General features: G+C 40.7%; 2 protein-coding genes across 2 annotated transcripts; both read right to left on the bottom strand.

Annotated features, from left to right (window-relative positions):
- Positions 1-7,349: 7,349 nt before the first annotated feature.
- Positions 7,350-8,331, bottom strand: OR52L1 (olfactory receptor family 52 subfamily L member 1). The gene is given in 2 exon segments (XM_015435318.1): positions 7,350-7,443; positions 7,445-8,331. Coding segments are annotated over 2 exon segments (981 nt in total).
- Positions 8,332-22,665: 14,334 nt separating this feature from the next.
- Positions 22,666-23,766, bottom strand: OR56A4 (olfactory receptor family 56 subfamily A member 4). The gene is given in 2 exon segments (XM_015435317.2): positions 22,666-22,737; positions 22,739-23,766. Coding segments are annotated over 2 exon segments (942 nt in total). The 5' UTR covers positions 23,609-23,766.
- Positions 23,767-24,907: the final 1,141 nt, after the last annotated feature.

Here is a 24,907-nt window from a genome sequence, read left to right as displayed (position 1 = left end):
ATTATGGTTATTGCATTACATTATAGTATCAGTAGCTTCCCATCGTTCATAAAATAAAACCAACTTTCCTAATATGGACTACTGAGAAATACGTATGAACTGGACTGTAAGCTTCATGAGGACTAAATTCATGTTAATTTTGTTCCTTATTAATATGACGTCTAGTATAGTGTTTACAATGTGGTAGAATCAACATATTTTTGTTTTTTATTTTTTATTTATTATTATAATACTTTAAGTTCTAGGGTACATGTGCATAACGTGCAGGATTGTTACATATGTATACTTGTGCCATGTTGGTGTGCTGCACCCATCAACTCGTCAGCACCCATCAACTCGTCATTTACATCAGGTATAACTCCCAGTGCAATCCCTCTCCCCTCCCCCCTCCCCATGATAGGCCCCGGTGTGTGATGTTCCCCTTCCCGAGTCCAAGTGATCTCATTGTTCAGTTCCCACCTATGAGTGAGAACATGCGGTGTTTGGTTTTCTGTTCTTGTGATAGTTTGCTGAGAATGATGGTTTCCAGCTGCATCCATGTCCCTACAAAGGACACAAACTCATCCTTTTTGATGGCTGCATAGTATTCCATGGTGTATATGTGCCACATTTTCTTCATCCAGTCTGTCACTGATGGACATTTGGGTTGATTCCAAGTCTTTGCTATTGTGAATAGTGCCGCAATAAACATACGTGTGCATGGGTCTTTATAGCAGCATGATTTATAATCCTTTGGGTATATACCCAGTAATGGGATGGCTGGGTCATATGGTACATCTAGTTCTAGATCCTTGAGGAATCGCCATACTGTTTTCCATAATGGTTGAACTAGTTTACAATCCCACCAACAGTGTAAAAGTGTTCCTATTTCTCCACATCCTCTCCAGCACCTGTTGTTTCCTGACTTTTTAATGATCGCCATTCTAACTGGTGTGAGATGGTATCTCATTGTGGTTTTGATTTGCATTTCTCTGATGGCCAGTGATGATGAGCATTTTTTCATGTGTCTGTTGGCTGTATGAATGTCTTCTTTTGAGAAATGTCTGTTCATATCCTTTGCCCACTTTTTGATGGGGTTGTTTGTTTTTTTCTTGTAAATTTGTTTGAGTTATTTGTAGGTTCTGGATATTTAGCCCTTTGTCAGATGAGTAGGTTGCAAAAATTTTCTCCCATACTGTAGTTTGCGTGTTCACTCTGATGGTAGTTTCTTTTGCTGTGCAGAAGCTCTTTAGTTTAATTAGATCCCATTTGTCAATTTTGGCTTTTGCTGCTGTTGCTTTTGGTGTTTTAGACATGAAGTCTTTGCCCATGCCTATGTCCTGAATGGTACTACCTAGGTTTTCTTCTAGGATTTTTATGGTATTAGGTCTAACATTTAAGTCTCTAATCCATCTTGAATTAATTTTCATACAAGGTGTAAGGAAAGGATCCAGTTTCAGCTTTCTACTTATGGCTAACCAATTTTCCCAGCACCATTTATTAAATAGGGAATCCTTTCCCCATTTCTTCTTTCTCTCAGGTTTGTCAAAGATCAGATGGCTGTAGATGTGTGGTATTATTTCTGAGGACTCTGTTCTGTTCCATTGGTCTATATCTCTGTTTTGGTACCAGTACCATGCTGTTTTGGTTACTGTAGCCTTGTAGTATAGTTTGAAGTCAGGTAGCATGATGCCTCCAGCTTTGTTCTTTTGACTTAGGATTGTCTTGGAGATGCAGGCTCTTTTTTGGTTCCATATGAACTTTAAAGCAGTTTTTTCCAATTCTGTGAAGAAACTCATTGGTAGCTTGATGGGGATGGCATTGAATCTATAACTAACCTTGGGCAGTATGGCCATTTTCACGATATTGATTCTTCCTATCCATGAGCATGGTATGTTCTTCCATTTGTTTGTGTCCTCTTTTATTTCACTGAGCAGTGGTTTGTAGTTCTCCTTGAAGAGGTCCTTTACATCCCTTGTAAGTTGGATTCCTAGATATTTTATTCTCTTTGAAGCTATTGTGAATGGAAGTTAATTCATGATTTGGCTCTCTGTTTGTCTGTTACTGGTGTATAAGAATGCTTGTGATTTTTGCACATTAATTTTGTATCCTGAGACTTTGCTGAAGTTGCTTATCAGCTTAAGGAGATTTTGGGCTGAGACAATGGGGTTTTCTAAATATACAATCATGTCATCTGCAAAGAGGGACAATTTGACTTCTTCTTTTCCTAACTGAGTACCCTTGATTTCTTTCTCTTGCCTGATTGCCCTAGCCAGAAACACCTCTATGCAAATAAACTACAAAATCTAGAAATAATGGATAATTTCCTGGACACTTACACTCTTCCAAGACTAAACCAGGAAGAAGTTGAATCCCTGAATAGACCAATAGCAGGCTCTGAAATTGAGGCAATAATTAATAGCCTACCAACCAAAAAAAGTCCAGGACCAGATGGATTCACAGCTGAATTCTACCAGAGGTACAAGGAGGAGTTGGTACCATTCCTTCTGAAACTATTCCAATCAATAGAAAAAGAGGGAATCCTCCCTAACTCATTTTATGAGGCCAACATCATCCTGATACCAAAGCCTGGCAAGGACACAACAAAAAAAGAGAATTTTAGACCAATATCCCTGATGAACATCGATGCAAAAATCCTCAATAAAATACTAGCAAACCGGATTCAGCAGCACATCAAAAAGCTTATCCACCATGATCAAGTGGGCTTCATCCCTGGGATGCAAGGCTGGTTCAACATTCGCAAATCAATAAACATAATCCAGCATATAAACAGAACCAAAGACAAGAACCACATGATTATCTCAATAGTATTTCTAATTGTATTACAGAATTCCTGTAGTGAGTTTTTCAGCTCTATCAAAACAGTTTGGTTAGTTCTTAAAATGGCTATTTGTCTTTCAGCTCTTCTATCATTTTACTGGATTCCTTAGATTCCTTGGAGTGGGTTTCAACTTCCTCCTGAATCTCTATCATTTTTGTTGCCATCCAGATTCTGAATTCTATGTCTGAGATTTCAGCCATCTCAGCCTGGTTGAGAACCATTGCTGGGAACCAGGTGGTCATTTGGAGGTAAGAAGATACTCTGTCTTTTTGAGTTGACAGAGTTCTTATGCTGGTTTTTCCTCATCTGTGTTGGCGATGTTCCTTTAATATTTGAATTTGTCCTTAGGATGAGGCTTTTTGCTTTTATATTCTTTGGTGCCCCTAAGGGCTTCACTGTGGTGCAAACTGGATTCAATCAACTGTCTTCATGTATAGATATTTTCAGGGGGCCACAGCTCAACTCAGCACTCCTGGGTTGTGTGCTGTAACCCAGAGGGGCTGCAACAAGGCCCATGGCTTTGTTCTCTGGCCCCTCTAAGTTAAGCACCTACTGCACTAGAGGACCCAAAGTGTTCACAGTCCAATGGAGGGTGCTGCCAAAAGTGCTTCATCAGGGAAGAGGCAGGAGAGTTCTCACTTGCATGTTTGCTAAGGCAGTGTCAGGGCAGCACATGTGCTGGCAGTGGCAGAGTGGTGGCATGGTGGCAGTGACAATGTAATGACAGTGGTAGTTTAATAGCATGGTGGGGTCCATGCATACGTGTGCATTGGCAGGGGTAGGGTGACATTGAGGTTTGTGTATATGTGTGTGCATTGGTGATGGTAGGGTGTCAATGTCTTTATGACTCTAGCAAAGCAGTGGGGGCAGGGGGCAGGTGAGTGCATGCCAGCAGGGGTGGGGGGGCTTCTGCCAAAGCTCTCTGACAATTAGGTGGAGTCTGCTAGTGAAGGAGCTATGGCAGTTGCCACTGGGAAGCTCCTTGGTTTGGCAACTGAGGCTGTGATGCAAGCACATGCAGCCATGCTGGGACCCTGAAAGAGGCTGGCAGACAGCACAGCACTCAGACCAGACTTGCCTGGTCCCACAGGCAAGATATCCCTGTTCTGTACAGGTCCAACAGTCAACAAGGTCGAAGCCACCTAGAGGAGCATGGCAAGTCTTGGGGGATGGGTGTCTCTGACTGTGCTCTACTGCAGCCAGTCCCATGCCAAACCCTCTGGTCTCCACATGGACTGGAGTCCTGTTCCTTCCATGTCTCCAAACAGTTCTCCCTGATAGTTCAAATACTCATGGGAGTTGTGGGGTCCCTTGCAGCTAGGATTCCAGAGGTACATGGAGAGTGGTCCACATCATGCCTATTCAATTCACCCCTTCCCCAGGAGCCACTCAAGGCCAGAAATGAGACCTGGTGCAGGATTTCCAGCTTCCTCCTCTTTCAGCCCAGCGTCTGTGTCCTCCCTCAGTCTGCTCTCAATTTCTCCATTCCAAAGATCTGCTCACAGTGTTGTGAGTATTCTTGATGGTTTTGTCTCTTGGTGGGAGAAGCTCTTTCTGGCTGTCTAGTCGGCCATTTTGGCCCTTCTCTATTCTGCCCTCATCACTATGAATACCTTACTCTTGTTTACCTTGGAATTAATTTATTGTTCCTTTTCTAAATTCTTAAGTTGTCAACTTAGGTAGTTGATTTTACAACTTTACTCTTTTCTAATATAGGCATTTAAAGTATAAATTTTTCTCTGTTTTCTCTTTGGTTGCATCTCATAACTTTTGCCATACGTACTTTTCCATCAGTTTGAAATATTTTCTAACTTCCTCTGTGATTTCCTACTTGATCCATGGGTTATTGAGATGTATTTAGTTTAGTTTCCAATTATTTAACTATTTTCATGCTATCTTATTGTTAATGTTTTCCAATTTAATTCTGTATTGATAAGAGACTATGACCCTGCACACACACCAAAAAAAAAAAAAAAATTTCCTGTCCCTGCTCCCCATGACTTTTTGCCCCCATGTGACATTAGCAATAAGCCTAAAGTTCCCTCACTCAAAAGATAAGAAGCCTCCCTCATACCGCCTGTTAGAACAAAATTCATTCCCTGCACTTTATACTTCCACAGAGGAAGGCTCTTCTTCCTCTCACCACACGGGGGACATACGGGAGTAAATACATCTCTCTTCTCTCCGGTTTCTCCTCTCCTTTGCTTTGCTTTTCCATATGGGAAGAAGGGTCACTAATACAGTTAGGCAGAGATTGTTGGGAGCAATGGATGCAATGGATGGGGTTATTGTGTTTCAAAAGTAGAAAACATGTTCTAATCTGTTTCAGGACCTGCCTCATGGATATGTAAGGATGGTAGTAAATGCTCTCTTTTTTTGTATTTAAATACCATAGCCTAACCTGTATAAGAGACTATGACCTGCTTTTTAGAGAGAAACCTGGAAAACAGTCACTCATTCTTTTTGCATTTTATATTCCACAAACGTTCCATTTATGAGATTTTGTGATGTCTTTCAGATGGCTGGATAATTGTGCTTGGAGTTTAATTTTCAAATTAAATTGCCTCATGTCCAGGTGAAATAAGGTAGTAGGAAGAGTTGCAAAGATTTAGAATTAACAGAAGGTAATTAAGAGTCTCTTCTTTGTCCTCTGGTTCCCCTTATATTTCCTAATTATGACGTACCAGAGAACCCTGCATTAAAGACATTTTAAAACAAAAAAAAACCTGCAAACCTTTACAAGAGGAATTCTAAAAGATATACTTCAGGCAAAAGAATACATATCCCACTTGGAAGATCTGAGATGAAAAATGTATACTTTTTAGGCTGTAGGTTGGTCTGTTGCAACAAAGATTCCCATATGGTAGGTTAACCCAGATACAGGTTTATTTCCGTTTCAGGTTCAAGTCATGGTTGGTGGCCCAGACAGTGTCAGGAACAAAGCTCTTCTGTATTGTTATCCTTCCATCTTCAGTTCACATTTCTGTCTTGTGATCCAAGAAAGCTGCCTGAGATCCTATTATCATATCCACTCCGCAAGCATCAGCAAGTGGTCTAAATGGAAAGATAAGCAAATGACTTCCTATTATAGCCTACCAAAATGAAGCTTAGACTCTCTAGGGTTAAGAGAGTTTGTACAATAGATGTCACACATCATAGCCTGAGTTTCTCTAGGACAATTTACCAGAGTTTCAGCCCTACACTGGGAATCAAGCTGATTAGAATGCGTAATTCCTCCTGCAATAAAAACAGCTCATACCAGTCCTCCCTAATTCATCTACTTGCAACGGCCAAGTTAAAGGCCTAATACTAAGCCTCTAAGACAGAGTATTAGTTATGAGTAAAATTTACTATGAAAAGAGAAACTAGAAAAACCAACTATTAACTCTATCCCTCCTACCAATATGAAATCCCAAAATAAATCTTATCACCTGAGCATCTTACCTCAAGGTAGCAATGACTTGACTTCTTCCATGACTAAACAAAATGTGTCACCTTCTAGGAACAGAAATAATTAAGCTAGATCTTAGGGAAACATCAACAAACAGGTTGCAATATATCAATTGTAGCAGTCGTCTTTTAACTTTTCACCCAGTTCCTATTAACAGAAATGGAAGATCTAATTGACACTACTCCACATGCCCTATTTCCAAAAGCGAAACTAATTTTTAAGTGTCCATAACTGCTACTGTACTTATTGCTTTATTTATTATAGCTATGTTTACCTACACTGGAATCCAGCACATTTTATAATTATTAGATGCTAATAATTATATGGTTATTTTTGGGATTTTAAATGAATATTTATAAAACAAACATATATGCAGTACTTGGTCTCATTCCTTCTTTATCCAAAGCACTGATATAAATAAGTTAAAAATACAAAATACAAAGAGACATCTTTTAAAATAAATTTACTAGACAGATTTCTTCCTTGAAAATGGAAATTGTATTTTATTATTCCTAGAACCTATTACCATAACTTCTCCACTTATGTTTATTTTAAATAAATAAGTAATATCCATATTGCAATAAATGCTATTTTCTTACATTGTGACCTTCTCAGCTGCTTTGAAGAGACCCTATTGGTAAACAGGAGCCAATGATCTGGGAGTCCCAGCACTAACTTAGAGGTTTTGAAGAAACTCTAAACCTAAAAACAACCAAAGGGTGGAACTGCACAATTCCAGACAGTGTACCACAGCCTACCACTGGGCAAAGGTGAGAAAGATGACACATTCAGAGCTATCATCTATTTCTCCTATCCCCAAGTCCTACTGACACAAGGAGTAGAGAAATGTTGAAATTGAGAACAAAAGAAAACACAGCAAAAATATTCACAAATCCAGGTGTCCAGGTACATCCCAATAAGCCAAGTATCTGTAGGTGTTCTTTAGCATGGCACTAGTAAGACTAGAAGGACTACTCACTGCAAATGGTCTGTATTCATGTAATCTACACAAGTCGTAGGCTCCCGGCTATGTCCTCAGAAGGAGCCTCTGAAGGACACAATGAGAATATGTTCAGATCAATCCTTTTGTGTAAACACCCTGAGCACTCACTGGTGGATCTGCTGAGTCTTCACCCCATAGACAAGAGGACTGAGTGCAGGTGGCATGAGGTGTGGCCAGAAGAACATGGACATGATGGGGTACATGGTGACCAAAGTGGTGAGTGAGGAAGGAGAAAATTCCAGGGACATAGAAGACCAGGATGACACAAACATGAGATCCACATGTGCTAAAGGCCTTAAGGCGGGCCTCACTCCCTGGTACCTTCAGCACTGCCTGGAGGATGTGGGCATAGGAAACACCAATGGCCAGGACATCCAGCCCAATCACAAGCAAGGCCACAGTCAGCCCATAAGCTCGGTTGACTGTGGTTTCTGAGCAGGCAAGTTTTACAATAGCCATATGTTCACAATAAGCATGGCCTATGACGGTGGTTTGGCAGAAGATAAGTTTTTGCAACAGAATGGGGAAGGGGATGAGGACTAGTAATCCCCGCACCAGCACCGCCATTCCGATGCACCCTATGACTCCTGGATGCAGGATCGTGGAATGGTGCAAGGGGTGACAAATGGCTACATAGTGATCCAGAGCCATGGCCACAAGTACCCCTGACTCCATGGAGGAGAATGCATGGATGAAGAACATCTGGATCAGGCAGACAGTGTACACAATCTCATGGGCATGAACTAGGAGCACTGCAAGGGCTTTGGGTGCAGTGGAGGAGGCCAGAACCAGGTCAATGGCAGCTAGCATAGACAGGAAGAGGTACATAGGTTGCTGTAAGGATGGGTCCATCAAGATGATGAAGAGAATGGTAACATTGCCCACTAGAGCAAGGAGGTAAAAGATGCCCAGGGGCAGTGTGATCCAGTGCTGGCTTTCCTCTAAACCCGGAATCCCTACCAGGAAAAAAGAAGGCTGGGGTAGCCTCCAGCTTGAATTGATAAGGAGTATTTTCAACGGCTTGGAGAGGAAAGAGAAAAAAGAAACCAAAGTCATGATTTCTGCATTCCTGCTACATTATCACATTGTCCAAATTGGGCAGCCACCATCATGAGAAGAATAAAGTGACTTTACCTGCAACCGAAGGGAATAAAGTTAGCTACAGGGAAGAAAATCTCCTTTGGTGGAGATGATTGTTTTACAGGTGAGATATCCACATGTCTGAATTAATACAAGCTTAGTTTTGTTTAGAGATAAGAGTAAACATAAGTTGCTTTTGGAGAGATACTTAAACTCTACTAATCAGTTGCTTATATTTTGGAACTGTCAACTTCAAAGAGTTATTTTTATTAGCCTCTTGGCATTAACGACCACTGTAAATCAATCTGTTGTTTTTGAAATAGTCTTCCTCTGTTTCCATGACATGGCACTCTAGAGTTATTCCCCCCGTAGCCTCAGTCCCACCATTTTCTCTATGTTATTATGTCATTGATTCCAGGGATCCATCCTCTCCTTTCTTCCCTATTCTGTAATTATCTCTTAATTGACTTCATTTATTCCCATGGTTTTAACTGTTTATATACTTTTATTTCTTCCAAATTTATGTTTCTTTACCCAAATATCCTTCTGAAATATAAATTCATTTTTCCATTTGCTTTATGAATATCTGTACACCACATCCTCAATGTATTCAACATTGGATTAATTCACCTATTTTTCCCAAATTTGTTTTACTTACTTTTTGGCAATAATTTTGAATTACATCCCTAGCTACCTACACAACCCTAGCCAAAAACTTGAAACCTGTCTTTGCTCATAATCCTCATCCCCTTTCATTCATTCACCAATTCGCATTGACTTTATTTTAACCCCTCTTATATCCACTCCTTCTTCTCAACCCTCAATATCACTGCCTTAGTTCACACCCAACTTCTCTCACCTGGACTATTTCATAACATCTCTCTGCCTTTGCCATAAATACCTTCCCAATTCACTCTCAACTCTGAAGTCATGGATTTTTTCTAAAATGCAGATCTCACATATTACTCCTAAGATTAAAATCCTTTGGTGAATTTAATGCATGGAATAAAATCATACTTTGAGACTGGCATAAAAGGTTATCAAAAGTTATCTTTTGTGCATTACTTTTGTCTTACAGTTAATATATTTCTACATATATATTTTACTAATCATCCCTGCATTCTTGGAGTTATATGTATACACTAGGCTTACTTATGCCTTTTGTGGAATCTGTCTTCAAATTCCTTTATCTGAATTGGTCCTTCAAAATTCAAAGTGCACTGTCGCCCCTTAAAAGGACTCATTGCCTGTGTCAGATGAATACTGATTATGTTCAGAGCACTTTGTAATCTTCCTTTATTATCCATAACTTTCTGACATATCTCTAGAAATTCTATCATTGTCTTAACGGTTTGTTTTCTTAAAGAAACATATCTTATTATACTTTATTATTATAAGACAGCATGGTGAACATTTCACAATGTAGTGAGATAAATAAAGGCACTGGAGGAAAACAGACTTAGTTTAAATTTTGTCCATTTCATATTCTAGGAATAAAACCTTGGCAGGATACTAAAACTCTCTCAGTCTTGATTTCCTTATGTTATAAATAACATCAATCTTACAGGTTTATTGTAAATATTAATTAAGTAATGTATGTAAAGTCTTGATATGTAAATTAGTCTACAAATTATAGTTATAATTATTTTAATGATAGCAATAGAAGATGACTGAGAATTAGATCACAGGCTTCTTTCTTTTCTTCTTTGTCTCCATGACTCTCCTTCTCTTTTTCAAACTTTTGATATGTTTACCTCTCATCATGATAACAATTCAGTGTCTTTGACAACCCCATGTTAACATGAAGTAGCAAGATGTTGTGTTTAACCTTGTCCATGGGATTCACCCTTGAAATACTAAAAGAAAAAAACTTGAAACTGGATACGTGTGTGTCTGTATGTTTGTCCTTAAAGGACAGTAGTCGTCTGAAATAACTGTATTTTTCTCTATTGGGATGGTGGTGCACATGTGCGTGTAAAGATTAAAAAGTCAAGAATGACTTAGTTCTTGTGGATAATGCATCTATAGATTACTCAGAGTGATTTTTGTACAAATTAATGATGACAATCATATTGCCCCAAAACTCTGAATATGATAGCTATAAAGTCTGAAATGCCACGTGGGCATATATCTCCCAGGCTTTTCTGTTTTTCTTCTAGAGTCAACTTGAAATAACAACGACATTTTTATTGAGACATCCAGGGGAATCTCATTATCTTACAAAAATTCACCTTTCAGTGCTTAACATTCCACGTAGAAAGTCCATTGTCTTTTTTGCCTACCTCCTTCTGTTGCACACTTCAGCCCATTTCTCATTTTTTAGCTAAGAAGTCAGAGAACAGTTGTGCATTTCTGGAAGGCACTCAAGACATGAATAGTAGTAGTGTGAGCAGAGCAGTGAGGCTAAAACCAAACTACAGAGGGTGAAGCAGAGAAGCAGAGACACATGGAACTGAGTATAACCTGCTTCTACTTTGTGTTGTATGACTCGTAAGCCTAGCGTAAAAGTCTACAACTGCTTAGTAAATGTTAATTTTTTTTACTTATTTTAACTTGATTTCTGACTCAGAGTAGGGGGGGATGGGAGGTGGATAAGGCATAAAAAAAATCACCTATTGAGCACAATGTACACTATTCAGGTGATGGGTACACTAAAAGCCCAGACTTCATCACTATACAATTCATCCATGTAACCAAAACCACTTGTACTCTTAAAGCTCTTGAATTTTTTTAAAATAAATTGTAATTAATTATTATTAAACAGGAGGTCCCTCTATGATTCTTAGAGGAAAAGCGGAAAGGACTTTATTCCCAGGAACCTAAAGGCAAAGCTGTATTTAGTTCTTCAACCACAAAGCAGAGGACAATTACCAAAGAGTAGATGTTGTTCAATTGGTACTTATTCATCTAATTCAATCCAAGCAAACTTTCTTTTGTGAAGTTGTGCTCAGATTCTGTAAGGTAGTATGACATATCTCCTTTTCTTTCCTATCATAATGCCTTTACCACTTTGTCCCTGCATTAAGACCTCACACTCTAAGCCAGGCATCATGTCAGTCTTTAAAGAGCAGGGACTCTGCATTACTTATTTCAGCAACCCCGGGGTGAGCTCCAGAAGCACCCTGAATCTAGTCGGTAATCAGTAATGTTGGCTGAATAAGTAAACACTCATATGATTAGATTAAAAAATAAATAAGTGTATTAGTGTCTTAAAAGACTGAGAAATACAGGAAGGTGATAAGGCAGAGGCTAAATGTAAGCATAGGAATCATGTAGCAAACAGTGGCGTGTCTTTTGAGGGGGTCACTGATTGAGCCTCAATATTCCTCACCTTAAGTGATGCTCTGGGTGCTTCATGGCAGAAAGAGATCTGCTGAATCTCTGCCATAAGAGAAGGTGGTGAAATCCTGGATGTGTTCAGTAATAAGAGGGTTCCTTTGGTCCCTAGTAATCACTCTGCACTGCTTCTAGCAGGAAGAGAATCTCCATCTATGGGATATGATCAGGCCCTCTCTCCTCAATCTCCTTCTTAACAGTGTCCTGAACTCTATGATAGTGGGAGAAAAACGAGGCAAGAACTTACAGAAACTGTAGGGGAGGGAGGGCACAGAAAGAGTGGGTCCATGATAATGACCTAATAAAAGAGGAAGATACAGAAATCAAACACTAGGAGGCAGAGCTCCACTCACAACATGGATAATAAAGTAAGCCTGGCACAGGGCAGTGTCCTCCTGGTCTCTGGGCTCTCTTTGATGATGTGCCCTTTAAAGTCTTGGATCAGCCTGGAGGGAGACTCCACAACACAGAAAGAACTAGGAAAGGGAGAAAATTTTCAGACTCTGGAAGGTCTGGGAATTTTCATGAAGAGTTTTCTGGAAAATTCAAGAAGGTCCCACTACAGCCCTCCCTGCTCAGCCCCAGGAACTCCCTAAGTCTCCAGTTCAATCACCATGACGACCTCCTGCCCTAGTTTGTGGGTAACAATGATGAAGAGGATTTTCTATTCAGAATGGCTGTACAGCGGTCTCTGAATGTCAAAGGGACATCAAATGCATCCCTTGAGGTCTGTGCAGCTAAAATTTTCCAAAGTTATGAAACGTGAGTACTGGCTGGGGCAAGACTTGGGTAGAGGTAGCAAATCAGCTGTATCTACATGCACAATACATATGGTGAGGATGCCACCTAGGACCATTCCAAATGGCCCTGTGAATGCCTCAGGCTGACCATGAAGGCTTAAAGACATTGGTAGGTGTCTGTAGGCTCACAGATTAACTCTCAACCCTCCCCTAATCCTTTTCCATCTATATTCTTTTCTCTCCCTTTCCCCCACTCTCATAGAGTCCAGACCACTGTTAAGAAGGAGATTAAAGAGAGAGGGACAGGTCACATTTCACAGAAAAGCCTCCATATCCACTAGCATCTAAATGGTAGAAGCCAAGAGGAGAAAGTTTATTTGAGGAGTCAGGCTGGGAGAGAACAACTATTCTAAGTCAGAGGGAAATAAGCTTAAGACTACTAAGACGTGTCAGACCAGAGGTATTGGGAGAGCCACACTAGACAAGCCGAGAAATAACCCCTGTCACAAGGGCTCTGAGAAGGGCAGAATTCAGCTGGCAATAGTCTTCCCCCAACTATAGACCCAGAAACTGACCTCATTTTCCACTGCTGAATTCCTGTGAACCAACTTGTCACTGTTTCTGTCATCTTCATCTGAAAAGAAAGTTTATTCTTGATATTTTCCCAGGGCTGTGATGGTGACTGTGAGCACCACTGGGCAAGCAGGATGTTATTACCAATTGGCAGGTCCCAGAGGACTCATAGACAACCTGGACAAAGCCCAAGTTAGTCCCCAGATTGGCTGGAAAGGCACAGAGCTAAGGATACATACAGCTCACAGGGATGGGTGTTTGGGCAGAGAGGCCAAGTAGGGAGTGGCTCCTGCACGTAACCACATGGATCATGTCTGTGCAGTGTTGGTCATTACCCGTAAGCCTGTACATCCTGACAGTGTGCTAGGAAACCTCATGCAGTGAGCTGGGAAATTTCACATTGCTCTGTGAGCTCAGACTTCTCATTCTCACAGAACAATCTTGGATCCCAGTAAATTATTTAGAGGATGCTGTTGTTCAAAGTGCTCATTCTTTCAGATGCTGGGGGTGTCAGCTACTGGAAGTTCATAACTAAGTCACTCCCCTTTGGCCAAAGAGAGACCCTTCGCCAAAGGTTACTTTTCCTTCTCCAGCTCAGTTCACACCCAGTGACGGCTGATATAAGAATACAAAATCTTGACTCTCTTTCTTTAATCTTAAACAACACTGAAGAGTCATCCTAGCTTGAGAGGTCCCATTGGGTTGACTGAGTCATTTGAGACAACTAAATCATAGTTTAATTTCTTCTTCTGCCCCATTTTGCTCCTCTCACTCCCTGACAATCATTGTTCTCCTGTATGTTTCTCGATAAACTTCCTGCATGCAAATCTCTGCTTCAGAGTCTGCTTCTGAAAAAAGACAAATGCTGCCTGCCTCAGGTGAGTTGAGAATTTTGCCTCTCTTCTGTAGGATTGTGACAAACCCAGGGGCCTCAACCCCATTGCCATGGTGCCTGTGGGACAAATAGGGCTTCTCCAACAGTCCATCCCAGGAAGTTCCCAATGAGATGGGCTGAGGCCTTCTCGATCTTATTTTCCCATCACCAAGCAGATCTTTTCCTTGGTCCCATCTCTGTTAACCAGTAACAGCTTCCCACTGAAGTAACAGAGCTTCTCCACTACGTGGAGCGATGCTTCCCACTCCACCTAGTAGCCACATTCTCCTTGGGAATAAATAAGTAGATGGCAGATTGGTAGATTAGGTATCTACCAATTCCAGATAGTCTATTAGATGTTTATAAATATCTATATGATAAAATGGTTTTCACTAGTCATGGGATGACATATATTAAGTACATAGGACCTCCCCAGTCTGGGGAGTTCAGAAAAGCCCACCCTATTCAAGTTAGTGCCCATAAGAATTGGTTAAAAGTGAAGGGAGGTGTGGGGATAGGCTGAGGATACAAACCTGTGAAGCAGGAGGAAAGGCACCCTGGTATTTTTGAAGACCTGAAAGGATTATTAAAATTTGCAATTTTAGTACTCAGGAACTGAGCCTAGAGTTTAAGCAGGAACCGGAGCATGCTGGGTCTTTTAGGCCGTGTTAAAAGGCCATGGAACACCATAAAGAATTTTAAGCAGAGGATTGACACATGATCAAAATCTCATTAACAAAATATCATCCTATGAGAATGGATGAGAAGAGGTCAAGAGTAGACGGTGGGAGACCTGTTAAAAAGCAAATGCAGCCATCTCTGGAAAGATGATACGCTTTTTTACACTCTGAGGAAGTCCACCCTCACCCATTTTTTTCATCAACAATGGTAGTTGTCCTAAAGAGTGTTGGACCTTCCTAGACTCAGCTTTCCTCTGTTTTCTGAGAAAGTAAAAACCTGTTTCCCAAAGGTGAGAATTAAGTGTAAATATATGAAGGTACATTTATAAGTTGGAAGACACAAACTGGCCCTTCCATTTTGCCTAATATGTTATAACTTGCCCTATACTCTATAGCAGCCCTATAATGACTATAAGAGAAATATTAATATAATGCAAACCACATGTCATTTTAAATTTTTAGTAGCCATCTTTAAAAAGTGAAAGAAAACATGTAAAATTGAATTTAATATGTTATTTTACTTAGCATATCTGAAATAGTATCACTTTAACATGTAACCAATATTTTTTTAAAACTCTGAACTTTTTATTGGCCTCCTGCTCCCTAAATGGTACTCTGCCTCTGCTGGCTTAATGTCTCAGAACTTTGGTGTCATTGGTCTCAGACACCACTTTGCCGTCCACTATCTGGCGGGTGGTAGTCTTTTGAATGGTTTGCATGGAGTTGGGGCTGTCCAAGGCAACAACCAAGATTGAAGTCTTCATTGTCTTCCAGCAGGTGGCGGTAGGTGGCCATCTCAGCCTCCAGCTTGACCTTGATGTTCAGCAGGGCTTACTACTCCTGGGCCTAGCGCTGCCTCTCTGCTCAGGTCTGTGCCAGCTCTGACTCCAGGTGCAGCAGGATCCCGTTGAGCTGCTCCATCTGCAGGGCGTACCGGGCCTCCAACTCCCTCAGGCTGTTCTCTAAGCTGGCTTTCAGATTTCTCATCCAGTCCAGGTCTATCTCCAAAGACTGGACTGTATGTCTCAGTTCCATGAGCATCATCTCAGCAGCTCCGACCTTAGCGGACTGCGTGTGACCACTGTGGTGCTCCCCTCAACCTGCGAAACCAGTACTTGTCCAGCTTCTCTCAGTTCTTCCCAGCCAGCTCGTCGTATTGCACCTAATGTCTGCCATGATCTTGGCGCGGTCCTGAGATTTGGGGGCATCTATCTCCATGGTCAACCCAGATCTGGCAATCTGGGCTTGTAGGCCTTTTACTTCCTCTTCATGGTTCTTCATGAAGAGCAGCTCCTCCTTGACAGCCTCGATCTCTGTCTCCAACTGCAGCTGAGTGACATTGGTGTTATCAACGACCTTGTGGAGCCCATGGAAGTCACTCTCCGCAGACTGGCACATGACCAGCTCTGTCTCATACTTGATTCTAAAGTCAGCAGCCGCAAGATGGGCATTTTTGATCTGCAGAATGATGCGGGCATAGTCCACAGTATTTGCGAAGATCTGAGCCCTTAGGTACTCAAAGGTCTTGAAGTAACACCCCCAGTCTCTGACCCAGGGTCCCTTCCTCTCCAGATGCTCCTGGATTTTGCTCTCCAGCTTCCAATTCTCAGTCTCCAGGCTCCTCACTCTGTCCACCTAGGAGGCCCGGCAGTCATTCAGGCCTTGCATGGTCTCCTTCTCATCTTGGATGCCTCCCATTCCTGCCAGACCCCTGGCCATCCCTGTGGCCAGGCCCCCAGACTTCAAGCCACCTAGAAGCTGATGAACCAGAACGTAGAGATCAGGGAACCCGAGCCCCCCCACCCCCGCCCCCAGCACCTGCATAGATGCTGGCTGCACTGCTGATCTGCCGGGTGCTGTAGCTGGGCAGTTGGACTCACCCCAGGGACCGGTAGTTGGTGGAGAAGGTGGAGTGAGAGGTGAAACTCCTGCTATGCAGGTAGGAGAGTGAGAGAACAGGACTCAGGCTTTGCTGACAACCACTTTAACATGTAGTCAATATTTTAAAGTATGAAAGAGCTATTTTGTATTATTCATTCTTTTTGTACTAAGCCTTCAAAATCAATTGTGCACTTTACAATTATAGTATGTTGCAATTTGAACTGGCCACTTCTCAAGGCCTCAATAGCCACATATGGCTCTTAACTACTGTATTGAACAGCAGAGGTCTAGAGTTATGGGAAACTAAACTCTCCTTTTATTTTCCTTAGGATACAAGTTTAATCTTGGTGTTGGTCACATGGCACCATGTCTCTTGAGTTGGATTGGATGCAGGAATTTTTTTAATTTGTTCAATCTCTGGGTCAGGTCAAAATTCCAGTTTTCATTTTCTTTTGCAATACTACCCATCAAAGTTTTGGGGGATTTCTTTTATTATGTTTTTAATTGACAGATTAAATTTCAAGTGTTTATTGTGTACAACATGTTTTAAAGTATATATACAGTGTGGAATAGTTAAATCTAGCTAATTAGCATATGCACTACCTCACATAGCTATCATTTGTGTAGGGAGAACACCACTAAATGTTCACTATCTTTTCATTTTTCAAGAATACAATATGTCATCATTAACTATAGTCACCATGCTGTGCAATAGATTTCTCGAACAGCCTCCTCTAATCTAACTGTAATTATTTATCTTTTGACAAACATCTCTCAATCCCTCCCTCCCACTTAACTATCCAGACTCTGGTAACCACCATTCTACTGTTTAAGACTTTATAGAAAACTTTTTCATATTCTTCATTTGAGTGAGATCATGTGGTATTTGTTTTTTTTTTTTTTGTCTTAATATTTCACTTAATATAATGTCCTCCAGACTCATCCATACCATACCACATGACAGGATTTTGTTTCCCTTTATAGCAGAAAATTAAATCAGTATGTCAAAGAGATAACTATACTCCCATGTTTACTGCAGCACTGTTTCCAATAGCAACATATGGAATCAACCTAATGCTATCAATAGATGAATGGGAGAAAGAATATATATATATATTCTATATACATATACACACACACACACACACATATATATATATATGTGTGTGTATATATATATTAGACTGGTCTTTCTGATTTCACAATGGGAAGACCTCATTTAGAACAGGGGTGATCAACAAATCCACAGTTAGCTTAGCTTAGCTCCTCACAGAATCTCTACCAGGGATTAGGACTTTTCAGCAACCTATAACCCAGCTTCTTTGTCTTAAAGTAGACATTACTCTTCCCCTACCTCTACCTTAAACCAGTGAAGTTTTTATTTTTATTTTTTTTTTAAGAACCAATGTGGCTATTCAGTAAAGAACTCCAAAATTTCTAGATACTTCCAAATGTGGTAATAGGAGCACCATTCTTTCATATAAGATTTATTTGGAAACTACAACTAGATGTTGTTAACAAAGGATGACGAAAGGTAGAATTGGAATTAGAAACAACTACAGCTTCAGATATACATCCAAATAAAAGCCTATTTATTCTGTTAGTCAGACTATACAGACTTACTTGTGGCCAGATTCCAAAGAAATAAGTCTATTTCTCTAGAGGCATTGGCTTTGTTTCCTGTTAGATATTATATTCTTTTTGCTGGGGCAACGAACAAAAGATTAAAATTGACCCCATGCCCAGTCTGAAGTTTTCTGAGGAGTATTGTGGCTTGAGCAATGGAAAAGGTTTTCTGTCCCAGACAGAGAAGCAGGAAAGAACACTGAGAGCAAGGGCACTGAGATGGGAAGCCCAGCAGGGAGAAATCAAGGCAGTTGGGATTAATGGCCCTATCTTTTCTGGTGCTTCCATGGCAATCTTCTCTAGGAGGGGTGAATTATAGTTGATAACATAAACTCACTGAGTCTCCTAGTCTACAGCTGTCATAGACAATAATGAAGGTATAGATGTAATTCAAGAACCTTCATTCTGGAAATCTCAGTTTTGTTTAAATGGGTAGTGTACAGTTCACATTAACAAAAACTTTTCCCCATGGAAAAGCAGGGATACAGCAGATTTTGGGATATTGGCGATATTGGCAGAATCTGAATCTTCAGCCCCAGATCTGCTGCATTTCTACCAGAAGAATTACTTCTTCATGCTTATATGGAACACCTGGGTCCCTACAAGACTCTCATCCTTATAATTTTCCTGGTTCCAAAGCAGACCTAGCAGCTCAAGGATGCTGTACTGTAAGTACTACTTGTGACTGTTTAATGCACCATCAGACCTCCCCACTCTGAGGTTCCAGAAGCTATTTTCCTGTCCAGAGCTCCACTCTGCCACTTCTCTCCCCACAGCCCACCAGGGCTAAGGCTATTTTAGGCATCTGATCCCAGAGCATAGGCCTATTCTTCAGGGAGGCATGGGCAGAAAACCCAGAAGATAAAATCCAATATTGGGATAGTGGTGAACAGAAAGAAAGTTGAGGGAACATCCAGGAGACTTGAGGCATTATAAATAAAAACCATATATATTTGAAAAACAAATATTTCTAGACTTAGGAGAGAGAGAACTTCATTTCAGACTTTAGGTATACTCTTAGAAAAATTATGTTTAAATGAGAATTACATAGTATCCATAAACGGGGGCCATTTTATTATAGCCAGTATATAAGAATGGGCTATAAAGCATAACATATTGCAGACATATCATTTCCCTAATACCTACATCACAGTGGCTTCAAAATTGGAATGGGCAAGTGGAATATTTGTTATTAATAAGAGCATGAAAATCCAACTCACTCATTGGACAGGTATAAGATTTGTCCAAATATGTGTGACAGTGAAGGAAAAATGCCTTGGAAAGCCTCTTGGTACCAGCAGTAGGAGTGAGGAAGCTGGAGAGGATGCCGAGACATAATCCTTTCTCTTTCTCACCTCACAAGGCTGGGCTCCAAGAATGAGATGGTGGGAAGACAATTGTGTTGCAGACAATGGTGCATAACTGGGTGAGATTTTACCTATGTCACTTTGAACTTCTCTCTCTGTCCTCCAAAGGAAACCTTGGGTTGGGTATCAGCCTCACCTCCTCTGGCCAAGCTAGGACTGACCATAAATAATGCCTGAGGATAGAGATGGTTTCGTTACACACTACCTATTACCTTCCAACCCTACTCCTCTTCCTAGAGAAAAGAAAAGATCCCAGGGAGATTCCTGCTGCGGTCTGATTTGTGTATTGTCTGTGTGCCTGAACCAGAGGCCCTCATTTGGGAAGAGTCTGAATTAGGAAGGATAATAAAGCAAAGAAAGGGGAAATTATGATAGAAAGGAGAGTGGCAGACGAAAGTGATAACACCAAGGAAAGAGACTATCACTCTTTTCTATTAAAAATGCTTCAGAAGCAGCGAGTAATAACCAAACAACTTTTCTCAGATGAAGTGCCAAGTGATACCTGATTTTGAGAGAAGTTGCAGAAGTTGTTCTACCCCAAGAAGAAAAGTTGTACTAAAATAAGAACCCAATAGGACACTCTGGAGAAAATTTGTAATACAGAATTTGTGGACTCTGTTTATTTCATTTGATATTTTATAGGTAAACTGAGAATGAGGATTCTTCACACTGCTTTGAGCAGGGATTGCAAAGCAGTGAAGCCTCTGCACACTGTGTGGTCATGAATCACGAAGATAATTTACCAAGACAGCTGCTTGGACATGGTGAAAAGTTTCCTAGTTTATAATTATTGTGTCGTCTCTCTCAAACATACCAGATGGGATTGTTGCTACAATTTGGAGGGACAAGTGGCATTGGAAGCCTGGTAACCTTAAAGAATGTGATCACTGGAGTGGTATAGCCACGTATCTTCAATGGCCGTCCCTACGTGTTTCAGAAGGAAAGCTTGTGGAGAGCCTCGTGGTGCACCCAGACTGAAATGGATATAAATCGGCTATGTTAAACTAAAAGTCCTATGGGGCACCCAATTGCTTGGAGTTCCTACATGATAACCCTCATGTAAGCAATAGAACTTCTCAAGAAAATAAACTAGTGACAAAAACAACTAGAGAGACAGAGGAGGACTCAAATTCCATGGATACCTTATACACCAAGGTAAATAAGGTATGCAATAATGGCCAGCCTATTATTCAGAGCGCAGCAGGGGAAGCAGCATGCTTGGGGAAATAATAATAATAAATAATTCAACGCATATAATTTAATGTGTATATACTCATTATACAAAAACTTTTATTAGTTAATTCGCTCTTCGAAAAAACAATAAAAAATAAATTAACACCATTTTCAAGGTAATAAAGCCAGAATCTATGAGTTTAGCCAAAGTTCATGAAATCTGAGTACACAAATTTAGCCAAATTATTTTATCTGAGAATACAATTTCCATTGTCCAGACTGTCTCAATCCTAATGGTCTTCACTGTATAGAGGTTCATTTTGTGCTGGCTCAAAATAAGGCTCTGTGTTGGGTACTATAAGGACACATAATAGTATAAGATTTTATTGCTGTTTCCAATTAGTTATCAAAGAAAATGAGAGATAAGAGATCATTTATAAAATGTTCTACACATTTTGTTCAATATATTTTTATTTTAAATTTATCTGTATAAGGGACAGTAAAAGTAGCCATGCCGAATTTTAAAGATGAATAAAATACTCTCAACCTAAAAGAAGCTTATGACAGTATCAGAGAAAGAAATACAGCCACACAAGATGCAAGAATAATGATTCCAGTCAGGAGGATCAGGAAAGGAAGACCTACTGTGGGAGGTGGCATTTGAATTAAACCTGGTAGGAAAGACGGGGTTTGGCAAATGGTGATAATGGTAAAAGAAGGCTTATCTGAGAAGCATCAAATGATTGAAAAGAGAGAGAGCAAAATGGGAATAAGTAGTTTTCAAGAAATAATGAGCAGTTCATTTGGGCTACAGTGGCAGAGAAAACAAAGTTTAAGATAAGTCAAAAGTATGTTAGGGCTATTGTATAGGAGGCCTGTAATAAAAGAAGTGCTGTAACATAAAATTTTTTAAACACTGTAGAGATATTAATTTTAATACAAGTCATTCAGCAAAGATAAGCTTCAGTACAAATGAAAGTAGGATAGTCCAGTTGGGACAGTTGTCAAACAATGCTTGGACAAATGACGAACTTGAAATCTTAACTTACATCCCCAAAACAGACAGATTAAAACTGTTTAATATTCCTTGAATATACTGAACTGTGTGGCATCATTAAGAAGGAAATGCCAAAATAGTAGAATACACTATTCTGTGAAAAACAAACCCTAGAACTTTCAGGTCTGGGAAACTGTTGGCAGCTTTGCCAGCCACAGCTCAGGAGGGAGGCTGCAGCAAACAGCAACAGAGGGAATGAACAGGATGGCTCATTCGCGCCTATGATGGGCAGTTCAAGGTGAGATAGGAACTATGATTATAACGACATGAAGATGAAGATGATGAATACAAGAACATAAAGCACTTCAAACAATACAACTCCCCCGCCCCCAACCTAAAAATCCTAAAACTTTGTCAACCTCATTTACAAACCAAAAACTGAAGAGAGAAAATCTAAGTAGAGAGAAAGAATGGAAATGCTGCCCTCAGAGAGGTATGGGAGAATTTTAGGAGCCAGGGAATAGCACATCTGTCTCAGGCGCCATGGAAGAGAGTCGGGGTGTTCAGGGCAAGGCACTCAACCCCAAGTTGTTCCAGAGTCAACATCTGTACTTAACCCAAGCCATGCCTTCATGGCACCCAAGCCAGGCAGCCGTCTGCCAGGCTGAATCAGAGACAGGAAAGGAATCCGTGTCATTTGCAGTTCAGAAGACAGGCTGATCTTTTTAAGGGCATTTTATAAAGTTTGTTTCTTTAGTGGTCAAACACTTCCATTCTAATACAGCTCCATTTGTCAAAGTCTTGGCAAGATTCTTCATTGCGGATTAGTTCAGGAAAAATTCCGAAGTAACCATAGAATCCAGAAAAGGGAGGTTTCCTTTCAAGTAACAGAAAACAAAGATTCACAAATAAATGTGTTCATTGTTGCCTGAGATATTGAGAACAGAAGAATCAGAACTCAGGCCAGGATTTAAAAGTGAAATTTCCTTTCCAACATAAAAATAATTCCTCATTTCCCAATTTTAATTAACAACTCTAAAGGTGGATCTAATCCTTTTTACTCTTATAACCTCTTCAGCAGGTTCTGGATTCCCTGCTTGATCTCCTTGGTTCTCATACCATAAACAATGGGGTTTCAGAGCTGGGGGGATGAGGTGGTGCAGGATATTGAGCAGGATGGGGACATCCGGAGGAATTGTCTTCCTGGCCAGGTTAGTGATGACCAGAACCAGCAGGACTGTGCTGAAGAAGAAGATGAGGATGAAGTGGGAACCACACGTGCTCAAGGCCTTGGCCACAGCACCCTCGGCCTTGATCCTCAGCACAACTTTCAATATAAAAGAATAGGAGATAATAATAAGGATAAGGTCAGAGCCCAACAGAGTCCAGCCTGCCACAAACTGGTAGAGCTGATTGAAAGTGATGTCATCACAAGAGAGTTTGGACACAGACAGGTTAGTGCAGATGCAGTTCTTGATTATGTTTCCCACAGAGTATCTGAGCCTGGCAGAAAGCATGGGAACAGGAAGAGAAACAAAGGCATTCCGGGCTATAACAAAGACCACAGCCCTAGCCACAAACTGGTCAGTGATGATAGATGGGTATCTCAGTGGATGGCAGATGGCCACATAATGGTCATAGGCCATGACCATGAATGTGCAGGACTCCATGGTCAAAAAACTGTTTATGATGAACATCTGGAGGAAGCAGGCTGGAAAGCTGATTGACCTGAGGTCAAACCAGAAGATGGCCAGGACCTTGGGGATGACAGTGAGGCAGAGCACTATGTCCAGCAGGGAGAAGAGGCTGAGCAGGTAGTACAGGGGCTGGTGCAGAGAGGACTCCAGCTGGATGGTGATCAGGAGGGTGGTGTTAGCCCCCATGGCCAGGAGGAAGAGAAGGCTGAGGGGCAGGGACAGCCAGTGCTGCCAACTCTGGAAGTCGGGGAAGCAGATGAGGAGGAATTCAGAGACTGGAGCAGCGGAGTCATTGCTGGGTGATGCCATGTAAAGTTTCCTGATCAATCTGGAGACCCAGGGTACCTTAAAATGTAGGAGAGAAGTACAGAAACATAAAAAGTATGTGTTCTAAACATAGTAGAGTGTGGGTTTCCACTGAGGCCCTGTATCTGTCCCAATAAAGTTTTTAAAATCACTGTCTTCATCTTCCCTTATATTTAACCAAGTATGTATCATATGTTTTATATTCTTAATCTTAATTAATCATATGTTTTATATTCTTAATTCTTAATCAGCCACAATGTTTTATATTCTTTATCTCATTTCATCCTTTTAAAAAATACTAAGGAGTAATTAATATTGTTATCTTAATGTTACAGGTAACAAAATAGAGATAAAGGAAAATTGTAAGAAGAATCTTCTACCACCACACAGTTTAAAAACCAGCAATCACAAGTATCATCTATTGTCATGCATTTATATGATTTCAGTACACTTTACTAATTTTTACTTTACAATGATTTTCATTCATTCATTCATACATTTCCCAACCCACTTATTCCAGTTCAGGGTTACAGGTGGTCCAAGCTTATCCTGGCAGCTTTGGGTTGGTTCCCAAAAGCTCAGGGAACCAGAACGCCATTGCATTACAGGGAGCACTCACACACACAACCATTCAGTCACACTGGGACAATTTAGACTTCAGCTGTACATCACTGGGATGTAGAAGGAAACTATTTGGGTCCCTGGAAAAAGTCCAGTCTGACATGGAGAGAATATGCAAACACCACACAGACAGCGGCCCCTGCCGGAAACCCATTTTTTTTCTTATCAATGTTATAATGACACAACGTTGTGTGAAATGACATTACATGAGGACCTGCTCTCATCAAATGAGCTGAAGTTCACCAAAGATGGAATAGAAGTCAGGGAGTGAGTTTTAGGCAAGTAAATTTATACAGGAATCCACTTACCTGGTAAGTAAAATTACCTGTTCTTCCTTGTGACCAGGATCCAATTATCCTTAGCATATGTAATTTACATTCTGTAAACTCATCTACTTTGATTATAGCTGTTTCTTTTGTGGGGTATCATTTGCTTTCCCTGACTACTAAGCAAAGAGAAAGAGTCCAGGTACTAAGAAGAGTAACAGCAATGACTGTCACAGCCAAAGAGATCGAAAGTAGCCAGGGAGTCATGGCAGGATAAGAGAGGGAGCCTAGCTTTGGAAGGCCAAGGCAGGCAGATCATGAGGTCAGGAGTTCAAGACCAGCCTGGCCAACACCGTGAAACCCTGTCTCTACTAAAAATACAGAAATTAGCTGGGTGTGGTGGTGCATGCCTGTA

Source organism: Macaca fascicularis, chromosome 14 (assembly GCF_037993035.2).
Source record: "Macaca fascicularis isolate 582-1 chromosome 14, T2T-MFA8v1.1".
Taxonomy (NCBI): Eukaryota; Metazoa; Chordata; class Mammalia; order Primates; family Cercopithecidae; genus Macaca; species Macaca fascicularis.
Note: the sequence above shows the minus strand (reverse complement) of the source record. Positions and strands in the feature narration are given on the sequence as shown.